This window comes from Panthera tigris, chromosome X (assembly GCF_018350195.1).
Source record: "Panthera tigris isolate Pti1 chromosome X, P.tigris_Pti1_mat1.1, whole genome shotgun sequence".
NCBI classification, from domain to species: Eukaryota; Metazoa; Chordata; class Mammalia; order Carnivora; family Felidae; genus Panthera; species Panthera tigris.
Genome location: NC_056677.1, coordinates 41,042,476 through 41,056,751, shown reverse-complemented (window position 1 = coordinate 41,056,751; position 14,276 = coordinate 41,042,476). Strand labels below are relative to the sequence as shown.

The window sequence follows — 14,276 nt, the reverse complement described above, 5'->3', positions numbered from 1 at the left end:
TGAGACCCACATGGGGGGTAGACTTTATTTAACAAAAAAATAAAAATAAAAAATAAATAAAAAGCTATACAAAGAGATACACTCAAAAACACTCTAAGTAAATCAAAATGGAATTCTAAAAAATGTTCCTATGACTGACCGGAAGATGGGGAAAAATAAAACAGAAAATGAAACAGAACAAACACAGAAGAAAAAATAAAATAAGACCTAACTTATCATTACTCACATTGAATGTCAATGGTCTAACTGCACCAATTAAAAGACAGAAATTGGAAAAAAAAAATTACACACAGGACCCAAGTGTATGGTATCTGAAAGAAGGTCACTTCAAATATAGCAATATAGGCAGGTTGAAAGTAAAAGTATGAAAAGAGATATATCATGCAAACATTCATCAAAAGGAAGCAGAAATAATGTTAATTATACCTCAATAAAGTTGAACAAAGAAAAGCAGAAGTAGCTATACTAATATCAGACAAAGTAGACTTCAGAGAAAAAAATTACCAGAGACAGAAAGAAGACATCTAATGATAAAAACGCCAATTCATCCAAAGAGACAAATCAATCCTAAATGTAGAAAACAAAAGCAAAAGCTAATGAAACTGGAAAAAAAAAAACAGAAAATGGGCAATTTGGGGACGTCTGGTGGCTCAGCTGGTTGAGCATCCTCAGCTCAGGTCGTGATCCCAGGGTCGTGGGACAGAGCCCCGCATTGGGCTCTGCGCTGAGCGTGGAGCCTGTTTAAGATTCTTTCTCTCTCTGGGGCGCCTGGGTGGCTCAGTCTGTTAAGCATCCGACTTCAGTTCAGGTCATGATCGCGTGGTTTGTGAGTTCAAGCCCCACATTGGGCTCTCTGCCGTCAGCGCGGAGCCTGCCTCAGATCCTCTGCCCCTCCACTTCCCTCCCTCTCTCTCTCTCTCTCTCTCAAAAATAAATAAACATTAAAAAAAGAGTCTTTCTCCCTCTGCCCCTCTACCCCGCTACCCCGCTTGCATGCTCTCTCTCTCTCTCAAATAGAAATTTTTAAAAAAGAAAATGAGCAATTTTCCCTGACCACACTGGAATGAAACTAGAAATCAATAATGGAAAGCTAACAAGAGAGCAGAAAGCTAACAAGAGAGGGGCACCTGGGTGGCTCAGTTGGTTGAGTTGGTTCAGCTCAGGTCGTAATCTCACAGCTTGGCTCCTGAGTTCGAGCCCCGCATCAGGCTTTCTGCTGTCACGGCAGAGCCCACTTTGGATCCTCTGTCCTTCTCTCTCTGCCCCTACTCTCCCTCTCTCTCTCTCTCTCTCTCTGTCTCTCTCTCTCTCACAAGAATAAACAAACATTTAAAAAAAGAAAGATAACAAAACAATCTCCAAACACTTGGAAGCCAAATGACACATTTCTAATAATCTATGGTACAAGGAGAAAGTCTCAAAGGAAGTTTTAAAAATACAATAAACTAAATGAAAATGAACATACATTTACAACTTGTGGAACACATCTAAAGCAGTGCTGAGAGGGAAGTATAGCACTAAATGCATACATTTGAAAGAGGAAAGTCTCAAACCAAAAATCTAAGGTCCCGGGGCACCTGGGTGGCTCAGTCGGTTAAACGTCTGACTCCTGTTTTCAGCTCAGGTCATGATCTCACGGTTTGTGAGTCAGGGCTTGACATTTCTCTCTCCCTCTCTCTCAAAAAAAAATAAATAAACAAATAAACATTAAACATTTTTTAATAAAAAAATAAACAAAAAGAAAAACCTAAGGTCCATTTCAAAAACCTAGAAAAAGAAACCATATTGAGGTTATGCTGTTTAAAGGTACAAACTTGGAACAGCAAGTGATTATAGGAAACAATATTATAAACTTCAAAGTTGTTAATAAACTAGACTTAAATTGTTCCCACCACAAAAAAGAAATGATAATTATGTGATGTGATTGAGATGTTAGCAAACTTACGGTAGTAATCATATTGCAATATATAAATGTATCAAACATATGTATACTTTAAACTTACACAATGTTATATATCAATACTTTAATTTTTATTTTTTTTTAATTTTTTTAACGTTTATTTTATTTTTGAGACAGAGAGAGACAGAGCATGAACGGGGGAGGGTCAGAGAGAGGGAGACACAGAATCTGAAACAGGCTCCAGGCTCTGAGCTGTCAGCACAGAGCCCGACGCGGGGCTCGAACTCACAGACCGTGAGATCATGACCTGAGCCAAAGTCGGCCGCTTAACCCACTGAGCCACCCAGGCGCCCCTCAATACTTTACTTTTTAAAAAAGAAAAACAATAGGACTAAAATAAACCCAGAGCAAGCAGAAGGAAAGAAATAGAAAAGAGACAAAAATAGGGGCACCTGGAAGGCTCAGTACGTTAAGCGTCCGACTTTGATTCAGATCATGGTCTCATGGTTTGTGATTTTGTGCCCCTCATCGGGCTCTGTGATGATAGTTCAGAGCCTGGAGCCTGCTTCAGATTCTGTGTCTCCCTCTCTGCCCCTCCCCCATTCATGCCCCATCTCTTTCTCTCTCTCTGTCTCTCAAAAATAAACATTAAAAAAAATTTTTTTAAATAAAAGAGCAAAAATTAGTTAAGTTGAAAACAGAAAAATAATAGATAAAAATCAGTGAAATAAATCTTTGAAAAGATCAATAAAATTGACAAATTTTTGGCAAGACTGAAAAACAGAGAAGACACAAGTTACCAAAATCAGGAATGAAACAAAGACTATCACTACAGACCTTGCAGACATCAAAAGGATAATAAAATTATAAATAATTCTTCATATACACATTTGATAACTTACATAAAATGAACTACTTCCTAAAAAAAACCCACAAACTATCACAAATTGCCTGGAATGAAATAATTTGAATAGCCCTAGTACTACTAAGGAAATTTAATCCATAATTTAAAAGAAGAGAAAAGAAGGAAAAAAGAAAGAAAGGGAGGGAGGGAGAGAGAGAGGAAGGAAGGAAAGAAGGAAGAAAGGAAAGGAAAGGAAAGGAAAGGAAAGGAAAGGAAAGGAAAGGAAGGAAGGAAGGAAGGAAGAAAAAGAAAAGAAAGAGAAAGAAAGAAAGAAAGAAAGAAAGAAAGAAAGAAAGAAAGAAATCAATCACTGGCCCACACAGTTTTCCTGGAGAATTTTGTCAAATTCTTTTAAAGAATTAACACCAATTGCAAAACCTCTTACAGGAAAAAGAAGAGGAAGTAATTCTTCCTAACTCATTCTACAAAGCTAGTTATTTACCTGTGATAAGCTTAAAAGGGGGCCCCCAAATATATCCGCATCCTAATCCTGACAGCCTGTGGATATCACCTCTAAAAAATGGCAAGAGTAAAAGGGTCTTTGCAGGTGTGATTAAGGATCTCAAGATGAGAGGAGTATCCTGAATTATCCAGGTGGGTCCTAAACGCAGTCACATGTACCCTAACAAGAGGAACGTAGAAGAAAATTTGCCACACACACAGAGGGCAGTGATGTAAAGCCAGAACAGAGACAGATTCGAAGATGCTGGTGGCCATAAGAATGGAATGAGGAAGGCCAAGGAACAGGGGCAGCCCCCAGAAGCTAGAAGAGGCAAGGAAGGTTCTGGAGGGAGTACAACCCTGCCAAAACCTTGATTTGGGCCCAGTGATACTTATTTTGGACTTAAGGCCTCCGGAACTGCGAGAGAACACATTTCTGTCATTTTAAGCCACCAAGTGTGTGGCAATTTGTTGCGGCAGCCACATGAAGCTAACACATTCCCTGATTACAAAGTCAGACAAACACAGTATAAAAAAGAAAACCACACCCCAATAACACTCATGAATATGCAGGCAAAAATTCTTGACAAAATATTAGCAAATATAACTCAGCAATATATTAAAAGAATTATAGGGCGCCTGGGTGGTTCAGTCGTTAAGCATCTGACTTTGGCTGAGGTCATGATCTCATGGTTCGTGAGTCCCACACTGGGTGAAGGCGAGTCCCACAAGTCCCACATCAGGTGAGTTCAAGCCCCGCTTCGGGTGAGCCTCGCTTCTCTCTCACCGTATCTCTATCTGTCTCTCTCTGCCCCTTGTGGGATTTTCTGTCTCTCTCTCTCTCTCTCTCTCTCTCTCTCTCTATCTGCCCCTCGCTCACTGTGCCCTCTCTCTCTCAAAAAAAAAAAAACAAACAAACAAACAAGAATTATACACCATATCTAACTGGGGTTTATTCTAGGAATGCAAGGCAGGTTCAATATTCAAAAATCAATCCATGTAATCCACCACATTAAGAGGATTTTTAAAATCACATGATCATATCAATGCATGTAAAAAACAGCATTTGACAAAATTCAATATTCATTCCTACAAAAAAAAAATATGAATAGAAACAGGAAGAGACAGGAACTTCTTAAACCTGATAAACAGCATCTAAAACAAAACTGCAGCTAACATTACACTTAATGGTGAAAGACAAGATTAACCAGCAAGGCAAGAACGTCCATTCTCACAATTCTTATTCAACATAGTGCTAGAAGTTCTAACCTGTGCAATAAGGCAAAAAATGGAAATGAAAGGCGTACAGAATAAAAAAGAAGAAAGAAAAAGTCCCTATTTACAGATGATATGATTGTCTATGTAGAAAAATCACAAAACTTTGGGGCTCCTGGGTGGCTCAGTCCGTTAAGCGTCCAACTCTTTATTTTGGCTCAGGTCATGATCTCACAGTCGTGAGGTAGAGCCCTCACATCAGGTTCCATGGGGCATGGAGTGTGCTTAAGACTCTCTCTCTCTCTCTCTCTCTCTCTCTCTCCCTATGCCCCTCCCCCATGCACACACGTACTCTTTTTCTCAAAAAAAATGTTTTTTAAATCACAAAAAAATCTACAAAAAATAAAACTCCTGGGACTAATAATTGAATTCATCAAAGTCACAGGAAACAAAATATAATACAAAAATCAACTGTATTTCTATGTTAGCAATGCAAATGTGGACTCCAAAATAAAAAAAATATAAAACCATTTATAATCACTCAAAAAAATGAAATACTTACGTATAAATCTAACAAACTATGTACAAAACTTGTAATAACTACAACAGACTGGCCGTCTTGAGAAAAAAGAACACTGCGGGCCTCATGCTCTCTGATTTCAAACTATAATACAAAGCTATAGGAATCAAAACAGTGTGGCATTGACATAAAAACAGACACACAGATCATTGGAACAGAATAGAGAGCTCAGAAATAAACCCACACACATATGGCCAATTAATTTACGTCAGAGGACCCAAGAATAGTCAGTGAAGAAAAAGGACAGTTTTTTCAATAAATGGTGTTGGAAAAACTGGGACAGCCACATGCAAAAAAATGAAACTTTTTTTCAAAGTTTCACCATGCACAAAAATTAACTCAAAATGAATTAAAGACTTGAACCTAAAGCCTGAAACCATAAAACTCCAAGAAAACATAGGCACTAAGCTCCACGGTAAAGATTTTTTGGATTTGACACCAAAAGCAAAGGCAACAAAAGTAAAAATAAACTACTGGTAACACACCAAAGCAAAAAGCTTCTGCACAGCAAAGGAAACCATCAACTAAATGAAAAGGCAAACTACCGAATGGTAGAAAATATTTGTAAAGCGTATATCTGATAAGGGGTTCATATCCAAAATATATGAATAATTCACACAACTCAATGGCAAAATAAAAAAAAAATCCGATTTAAAAATGAGCAGAGGAGGGGCGCCTGGGTGGCTCAGTTAGTTAAGCGTCCGACTTCGGCTCAGGTCACGATCTCACGGTTGGTGAGTTCGAGCCCCACCTCGGGCTCTGTGCTGATGGCTCAGAGCCTGGAGCCTGCTTCGAATTCTGTGTCTCCCTCTCTCTCTGCCCCCGCCCCTACTCGCGCGTGTGCGCTCTCTCTCTCTCTCAAAAATAAATAACATTAAAAAAATTTTTATAAAAAAATGGGCAGAGGATCTAAGTAGACAGTTTCCAAAGAAGACATGCAGATACTCAACACGTACATGAAAAGATGCTCAATGTCAGTAATCTAGGGGCACCTGCCTGGCTCATTTGGTAGAGCGTGCGACTCTTCATCTCAGGGCTGTGAGTTCGAACCCCACATTGGGCATGGAGCCTACTTTTAAAAAGAATCACTAATCATAGGAGAAATACAAATCGAAACCACAGTAAGATATCACCCCACACCTGTTAGAATTGCTAGGCAGTATCAAAAAGGCAAGAAATAACAAATGTCGATGAGGATGTGAAGAAAAGGGAATCCTTACCCACCACTGGTAGGATCATAAACCGGTGCAGCCACTATGGAAAACAGTATGGAGGTTCCTCAAAAAATTAAATATAGAACCATCATATCATCCAGCAATTCCGCTTCTGAATATTTATCCAAAGGAAAAAAAAAACACTAACAAAGAAATATCTGCACCCCCATGTGCAGTAAAGCATTATTTACAATAGCCAAGATATGGAAACAACCGAGGTGCCTGTCCATCAACAGATGAACGGATAAAGAAAATATGAGGTGTGTGTGTGTGTGTGTGTTTGTGTGTGTGTGCACGCACACACACAATGGAGTATTATTCAGTCATAAAAGAAAAGGGAAATCTTGCCATTTGCAAGAATGTGGATGGACCGTGAAGGCATTATGCTAAGTGAAATAAGTCAAGACAGGGAAAGATATAAACACTGTATGATCTCACTTACATGTGAGATCTAAAAGAAAAACAAGCTCACAGTACAGAGAACAGATTGGCAGTTGCCAGATGTGGGAGTAGGAGGTGGGCAAAATGGGTGAAGTCAAAGGTCAAATAAATAACTCACGGAGATGTAACGTACAGCATGACCACCAGAGTTAATTATACTGTACTGAATATTTAAAAGTTGCTATGAGAGTACATCTTCGAAGTTCTCATCACAAGAAAAAAAATTCTATAACTCTGTACGGTGATGGATGTTAACTGGCTTTATTGTGGTGGCCGTTGTGCAAAACATACAAATATCAAATGATTATGTTGTACATTAATATAATGCTGTAAGTCAATTATACCTCAATGAAAAAAAAAGAGCATGGTACTGGTGAAAGAAGAGAAAAATATATCAGTGTAACAAAAAGAAAGGAAATAGATTCACAAATATAATCCACTGATCTTTGACAAAGGAGCAAAGGCAATTCAATGGAGAAAACAAATTGGGTGGAAACTGGACATCCATATGCAAAAAAAAAAAAACAAAAAAAAACCTCCAGACATAGTCCTTATACCTTTCACAAAAATTAACTCTAAATGGATCTTAGGATACAAAAATACTGATTCGAAGGGGCACATGCACCCGGACGTTTATAGCAGCATTATCAACAGGAACCAAACTATGGAAACAGTCCAAGAGTCCACCGACTGATGAATGGATAAAGAAGATGTGGTATAAATATACAATGGAGTATTAGCCTCAAAAAGAATGAATCTTGCCATTTGTAATGACATGTGAAGCGAAAGAAGTCAGTCACAGAAAGACAAATACCACATGATTTCACTGATCTGTGGAATTTAAAAAACAAAACAGATGAACATAGGGGAAGGGGAAAAAAAGAGAGGAAAGCAAACCATAAGAGATTCTTTTTTTAATGTTCGTTATTTTGAGAGAGACAGAGAGAGCACAAGCAGAGGAGGAGCACAGAGAGGGGGGACAGAGGATGCGAAGCAGGCTCTGGGCTGACAGCAGAGAGCCCGATGCTGGCTCCAACTCACGAATGCGAGATCATGACCTGAGCAGAAGTCAGATGCTTAACCAACCATAAGAGACACTTACCTATAGGGGCGCCTGGGTGGCTCAGTCAGTTGAGCATCCGACTTTGGCTCAGGTCATGATCTCGAGGTTCGTGAGTTCAAGCCCCACATCGGGCTCTGGCTGACCGCTCAGAGCCTGGAGCCTGCTTCTGATTCTGTGTCTCCCCCCTCTCTGCCCCTCCCCTACTCACGCTCTGTCCTTGTGTCGAAAATAAACAAACATTAAAAAAAAAAAGTTTAAAAAAAAAGAGAGAGACACTTACCTATAGAGAACAAATTGAGGACTGATATATATATATATCCCTATGCTTATTTCATTATTATTTATAATAGTCAAACTATGGTAACAACCTAAGTGTCTATCAATAAATAAATGGATAAAGAATGGGGCGCTTGGGTGTTTCAGTCAGTTAAGCGTCCGACTTCAGCTCAGGTCATGATCTTGCAGGGGTTCAAGCCCCACATTGAGCTCTGTGCTGACAGCTCAGAGCCTGGAGGCTGCTTCGGATTCTGTGTCTCCCCCTCTCACTCTCTGCCCCTCCCCCACTCGTGCTGTCCCTCTCATAAATAAATAAACTTTAAAAAAAAAAAAGAAAAGAGGGCGCCTGGGTGGCTCAGTCGGTTGAGCGTCAGGCTTTGGCTCAGGACATGATATCGCAGTTCGTGAGTTCGAGCCCCACGTCAGGCTCTGTGCTGACAGCTTGGAGCCTGGAGCCTGCTTCGGGTTCTGTGTCTCCCTCTTTCTCCGCCCCTCCCTTACTCATGCTGTCTCTCTCTGTCTCTCAAAAATAAATAAAACGTTAAAAAAAATTTATAAAAAATAAATAAATAAAAGAAAAAAATGGATATTAGACATATATGCAAAATGTAAAACTATAAAACTTCTACAAAATAACAAGGGAAAATCTAAGTGACTTGGGTCTGGAGATGTTCTAAAATACAACACCAAAAGCATGATTCATAAAAGGAAAATTGGCAAGTTGGACTTTATTAAGATTTTAAAATTCTGCTCTATGAAAGACACTGTGGGGTGCCTGCCTGGGAGGCTCAGTTGGTTAAGCATCCAACTCTTGATTTCAGCTCAGGTCATGATCTCACGGTTCGCGAGATCAAACCCCACATGGGATTCCAAGCTGACAAGCGTAGGAGCCTGCTTGGGATTCTCTCTCTCTGTCTCTCTCTGTCTCTCTCTGCCCCTCCCCAGCTCGCTCTGTCTCTCAAAATAAATAAATAACCTTTTTTTTTTTTTAAAAAAGGGACACCATTAAGAAAATAAAGACACAAGCCTAAGAATGAGAGAAAAGTATTTGCAGAACACATGTCTGATAAGGGACTTGTATTTATTTATTTTTATTTATTTATTTTTTAACGTTTTATTTATTTTTGAGACAGGGAGAGACAGAGCATGAACGGGGGAGGGTCAGAGAGAGGGAGACACAGAATCCGAAGCAGGCTCCAGGCTCTGAGCCATCAGCCCAAGAGCCCGACGCGGGGCTCGAACTCACGGACCGCGAGATCGTGACCTGAGCCGAAGTCGGCCGCTTAACCGACTGAGCCACCCAGGCGCCCCGGGACTTGTATTTAAAATATACAAACAACGCTTAAAACTCAACACTAAGGAAACAACCAACCCAATTTAAAAAATGGACAAGATCTGAGTAGACACTTGACCGAAGAAGATATACAGATGGCATATGAGCACGTACAAACTATGTTCACCATCATTTTTCGTTAGGGAATTGCAAATCAAAACAAGGAAATACCATCACACACCTACTAGAACGGTTAAAATCCAAAAACCCAACAACACCAAATGCTGACGAGGATGTGGGGCAACAGGAATGCTCTCGTCCATTGCTGGTGAGAATGCAAAATGGTGAAGGACTTGGGAAGACAGCTTGGCAGTTTCTCACAAAGCCAGTCTTACCATACGACCTATCGTTGCACTCCTAGTTATTTACCCAAGTGAATTGGAAACTTACATCGACACAAAAACCTGCATATAGGGGCAGCTGGGTCAGTGGGTTGAGCGTCTGCCTCTTGATTTCGGCTCAGGTCACAATGCCAGTGTCTTGGGATAGACCCCAGCACTGGGCTCCTCTACCTCTCCCCGTCTCGTGCACACACATGCTCGCTCTCTCTCTCTCTCTCTCTAAAAAAATTAGAACTAAAGTAAAATAAAAACCTGAATATAAATGTTTATAGCAGCTTTACTCATAATTGCCAAGAACTGGGAACCGCTAAGATGTCCTTCAATAGGTGAATGGACAGGCAAACTGTGGCACATTCATACAATGGAATATTATTCAGTGGTAAAAACAAATGAGTTATAGGGGTGCCTGGGTGGCTCAGTTGGTTAAGTGTCGGACATGGGTCCGACTCTTGATTTTGGCTCAGGTCACCATCTTGATGTTGGTTCAGGTCATGATCTCATGGTTCGTGAGATTGAGTCCTGCGTTGGATTCTATGCTGACAGCATGGAGCCTGCTTGGGATTCTCATTCTCTCTCTCTCTCTCTCTCTCTCTCTCTCTCTGCATCTCCCCTTCGCACTCACGCTCTTGCTCTCTCTCTCTCTCTCTCTCTCTCAAAAATAAATAAACATTTAAAAGAATAATGGGGAAACTGTAGGGGAATACAGAGTGGTAATGGACCTGCATGTACTCTTTTCTCAATTATTCTGCAAATCTAAAACTGTACTACAGAAATTAAGTCCATTAATTGTTTGAAATGCACTTAGCATACAATCCAGCGATTGTCATTCATCTCCTACAAAATCCTTACACAAACGATCACAGGATCTTTATTCATAATAGCCAAAAACTGGAAACAACCCAGATTCCCTTCAACTAGAGGTTGGTTAAACAAACTGCAGTACATTTATACCATGGAATACTGCTCAGCAAGAAAAAAGAACCAGCTATTCGTAAATGCAACAATCTGCATGGATCTCCGGAGAATTACGCTGAGTAAAATCCAGTCCCAAAAGGTTACATACTGTATGATTCCATTCCTATGTCATGCTTGATACGACAGAATTATACAATGAGAGCACAGATTAGTGACAGCCAGGAGTCAAGGAGGGAGTAGGGGGAGGAAGGAAGTGGCTACTAAAAGGCAAGATGAGGGGCGCCTGGGTAGCTCAGTGGGTTAAGCGCCCGACTTCCGCTTAGGTCATGATCTCGCTGTCCGTGACTTTGAGCCCCACGTCGGGCTCTGTGCTGACAGCTCGGAGCCTGGAGCCTGCCTTGGATTCTGTGTCTCCCTCTCTCTCTGCCCATCGCCCACTTGCACTCTATCTCTCTCTCTCTCTCAAAAGATAAATAAACATTAAAAAAAATGTAAAAGGCAAGATGAGGGGGTCCTTGTGGTGATGGAAATGTTCCATATGTCAATAGCCTGGTTGTGATACTGTACCAAGGTTTTGCATGATGTTCCCATTGGAGAAAAGTGTGTAAATGGTACATTGCATTTGAATCTACAATGATCTCAAAATTAAAATTTACCTTAAAAAAACAAAAGAAAAAATGTGTTAAGTAGGCTCCTCCTCCTTACCTCAAAGGATCTGCCAGGCTGTCCTGGAACCAGGGCAGGGAACCTCTGGGGTGATTTCCCAGTAGCTGGCATGTTCACCCTGGGTCTCAGCCCACCTTCCAAAGCTGGAGGGGAGTCTGTATGTGGGCTGCGGTCAGAATGAATGGAAGATCCCGCAGCCTCCAGTAAGGAGGAAACTCAACAGCTCCACGGGGACACCAAGAAATCCTAAAAGGACAGTATCCATGTCATCAGTGTCATTCTACATTCACACCACAAAATTCAGCACCGCCCACTCTGAGTGTTAGGGTGGATTATGAAAACAATCATGATATCTGAAGTCACACTGATGACCTCAGAGTCCTGGATTCTGGGGTGGCTCCCTAGGGAGCTTCACACCTTACCTAGCAGCCTACTCCTCAGTTCCAGGTTCAGGGTAGATCGGGGTTTGTGGGGAGGGCAGAATTGGGGCAACAAATGGTGCTAAAGCCCTATGAGGTGGACAGAGGAAGGACTTGTCCATGGGGACCTAGTGGGTGACCGCGGAGGCAGGAAACCTGGAAACCTGAATGAAAGGTCTCTCTTCTGCCCTCTTTAATTATTTTGCCATTTATAGGGTGAAAAATCCCTCTTAAATTCTTCTACAGGAAGCTCTTAACCTCTTCTTTCCAGAAGATGATTCAACATTAATGTTATTTATTAATCAATAGATGGGGGGGGGGGGCATGCTGTTATTAAATTACACCAGAAAAGCATTTGACACCATTCTGCAGATATTACTAATAAAACTCCAACTAAAACTAGGGAAGAAGTAAATCACTTAAATATCACAAAAAATCATTTACCAAGCATAGCCCTGAAATATTATGCTAAAAAGTAAAATGATGACGCTATTGCCGTTAAAATTACGAACAAGATAGGGATGTCTGACATGACTCAAAATTGTTTTGCTGGCTCTATGAGAGATGAAACAAGGAGAATAAATGTTGCAAGTTAATAGAAATGTGGCTTTCCTTGCCAGTGATATGATTTTACACAAAGAAAACCTGACACTACTAGCATTCAGAGCAATTTGATAAGGGGCTGGATACCAGATAAAATTATAAGAGCAGATAATTTTTCCTCTGTAATGGCAACAATAATCAAACAAATGAAAACGGGAAAACAAAAATCCATTAATAATGATAGCAAGAAATACACAAAATATACTTAAGGAGGTGGACGAGTATGATTTAAACAAAAATTGACAAATATAAAATAGTCACACAGATATACCATATCCTTGGATAAGAAAATGTAATAAAAATGTCAACCCTGCCAAAAGCATTGTATTAAAGTAATGTAAAGAATAAACAAAAAAGAAACACAAAACTCAATAATAGTAAGATGGTGTGTACAAAATGTGTGGAATGCAGCTAAAGAGATTCTTCAAGAGCAATTCACGTTCTACATGGTTTTTAACAATGAAGAAAGGGTGAACATTCATGAAGTAACGTCTCGACTTAAAAAGTTACAGAGAAAATGGTACAGATAAGAGTAGAAATTAATAGAAAACAAAGGTACATCAGAGAGGATGAACAAGGCCAAAAGTTGGTTCTTTGTGAAGGCTAATAAGATTAGCAAATCTCTGGGGAGACTGATAAGGAAAAACCTAAACACACACTCTATTAAGACTTGACAACAAGAAGCAGCAAGCTATCTAAAAACCTGACCACCCCAGAATCCCCTATCCCTGACCTGCACAGATTCCCATTCACCAGATTCCTTAACTCCCCACCAATGGACCTCACAAACTGACAATTCATCATTCCCAAAAGCCAACAAAGCCATCACCTCAAAAATCACTGATGACTGTCACGCCACAAAACCTCACGCACTCGCTTTAGCGTCGCGCGCCAACAGGACTTAAACGTCCTCTGAGGGCCACTTCCGTTTCCTGTCCTCACCCCTGACCGTGCCCCTTCTGCGTGGTTGTTCTCGCACACGATCGTAAGGGCTGTGATGCTGTGGTCTACTCACTCCGAGCAAGGTGCAGTTAGGGATCGGCAGAGACTTTGTCCACGAGTGGCGTTGTTGGGCGAGGAATATGGCTGTGCCCAGGCTTTCCTCCATGGGGGCCGCCATCTTAGCGCCCATTCCGTACAGTGGGCTGTTCCACCGAAGGCGGGGGCGGGGGGGGGGCGTTGTTCAGGGGTAGAAACCTTCTGAAGGCAAGCGTTCCAGAAGAGCTGGTCTTTGGAACTGGGTTCTATAGGTCTGTGCAAAAGTTACAGAAGCAGAGGTGCTGGGAGCAGGGGAGATGTGCCCTCATCTTCAAGGGAGATACCACTGAGGAGAGGGGTAAAAGTCAAGATTAGTTCCCCCCTGGAAGATGTCACTCAGAGGAAAGGAGAAATTAAAATGGTACAGTCCTCCTCCTGACAGATACTTCTGGGCAAGAAAGGGAAGGAGTCGGGGGTGGTATAGTCCTCTCCTTGGAGATACCACGGGAAAGAGGGGGGAAACTCAGGTTACTGTTGATCCCCTCCTGGGCGATACCACTGGAGAAGAGTGGGGAGAGGCATGGTGGTACACTGTTTTGATGTGCTGGAATTGGTATTGAAGGGAATTGAATCCCCCTCAATCTCCATTACCTCCATTACCCCACTAAAATGACAGTAGCTAGAAATAAATAATAATAACAATAGACTTTGATATGGGCAACTATTTTTTTTCAATATATGAAATTTATTGTCAAATTGGTTTCCATACAACACCCAGCGCTCATCCCAAAAGATGCCCTCTTCAATGCCCATCACCCACCCTCCCCACCCTCCCACCCTCCATCAACCCTCAGTTTGTTCTCAGTTTTTGAGAGTCTCTTATGCTTTGGCTCTCTCCCACTCTAACCTCTTTTTTTTTTTTTCCTTCCCCTCCCCCATGGGTTCCTGTTAAGTTTCTCAGGATCCACATAAGAGTGAAAACATATG

General features: G+C 41.1%; 1 protein-coding gene across 1 annotated transcript in view; it reads right to left on the bottom strand.

Annotated features, from left to right (window-relative positions):
- The window catches only part of ZNF157 (zinc finger protein 157), a 37,275-nt gene extending 24,022 nt beyond the window's left edge, over window positions 1-13,253 (bottom strand). The window contains exons 1-2 of the mRNA XM_007081604.3: window positions 13,141-13,253; window positions 11,329-11,535 (exon numbers count right to left, since the gene is read on the bottom strand). Of these exons, the coding sequence (XP_007081666.1) occupies window positions 11,329-11,400 (72 nt within the window). The 5' untranslated portion in view covers window positions 11,401-11,535; window positions 13,141-13,253. The remainder of the gene's footprint in view (window positions 1-11,328; window positions 11,536-13,140) is intronic.
- Between the last annotated feature and the right edge of the window lie 1,023 nt (window positions 13,254-14,276).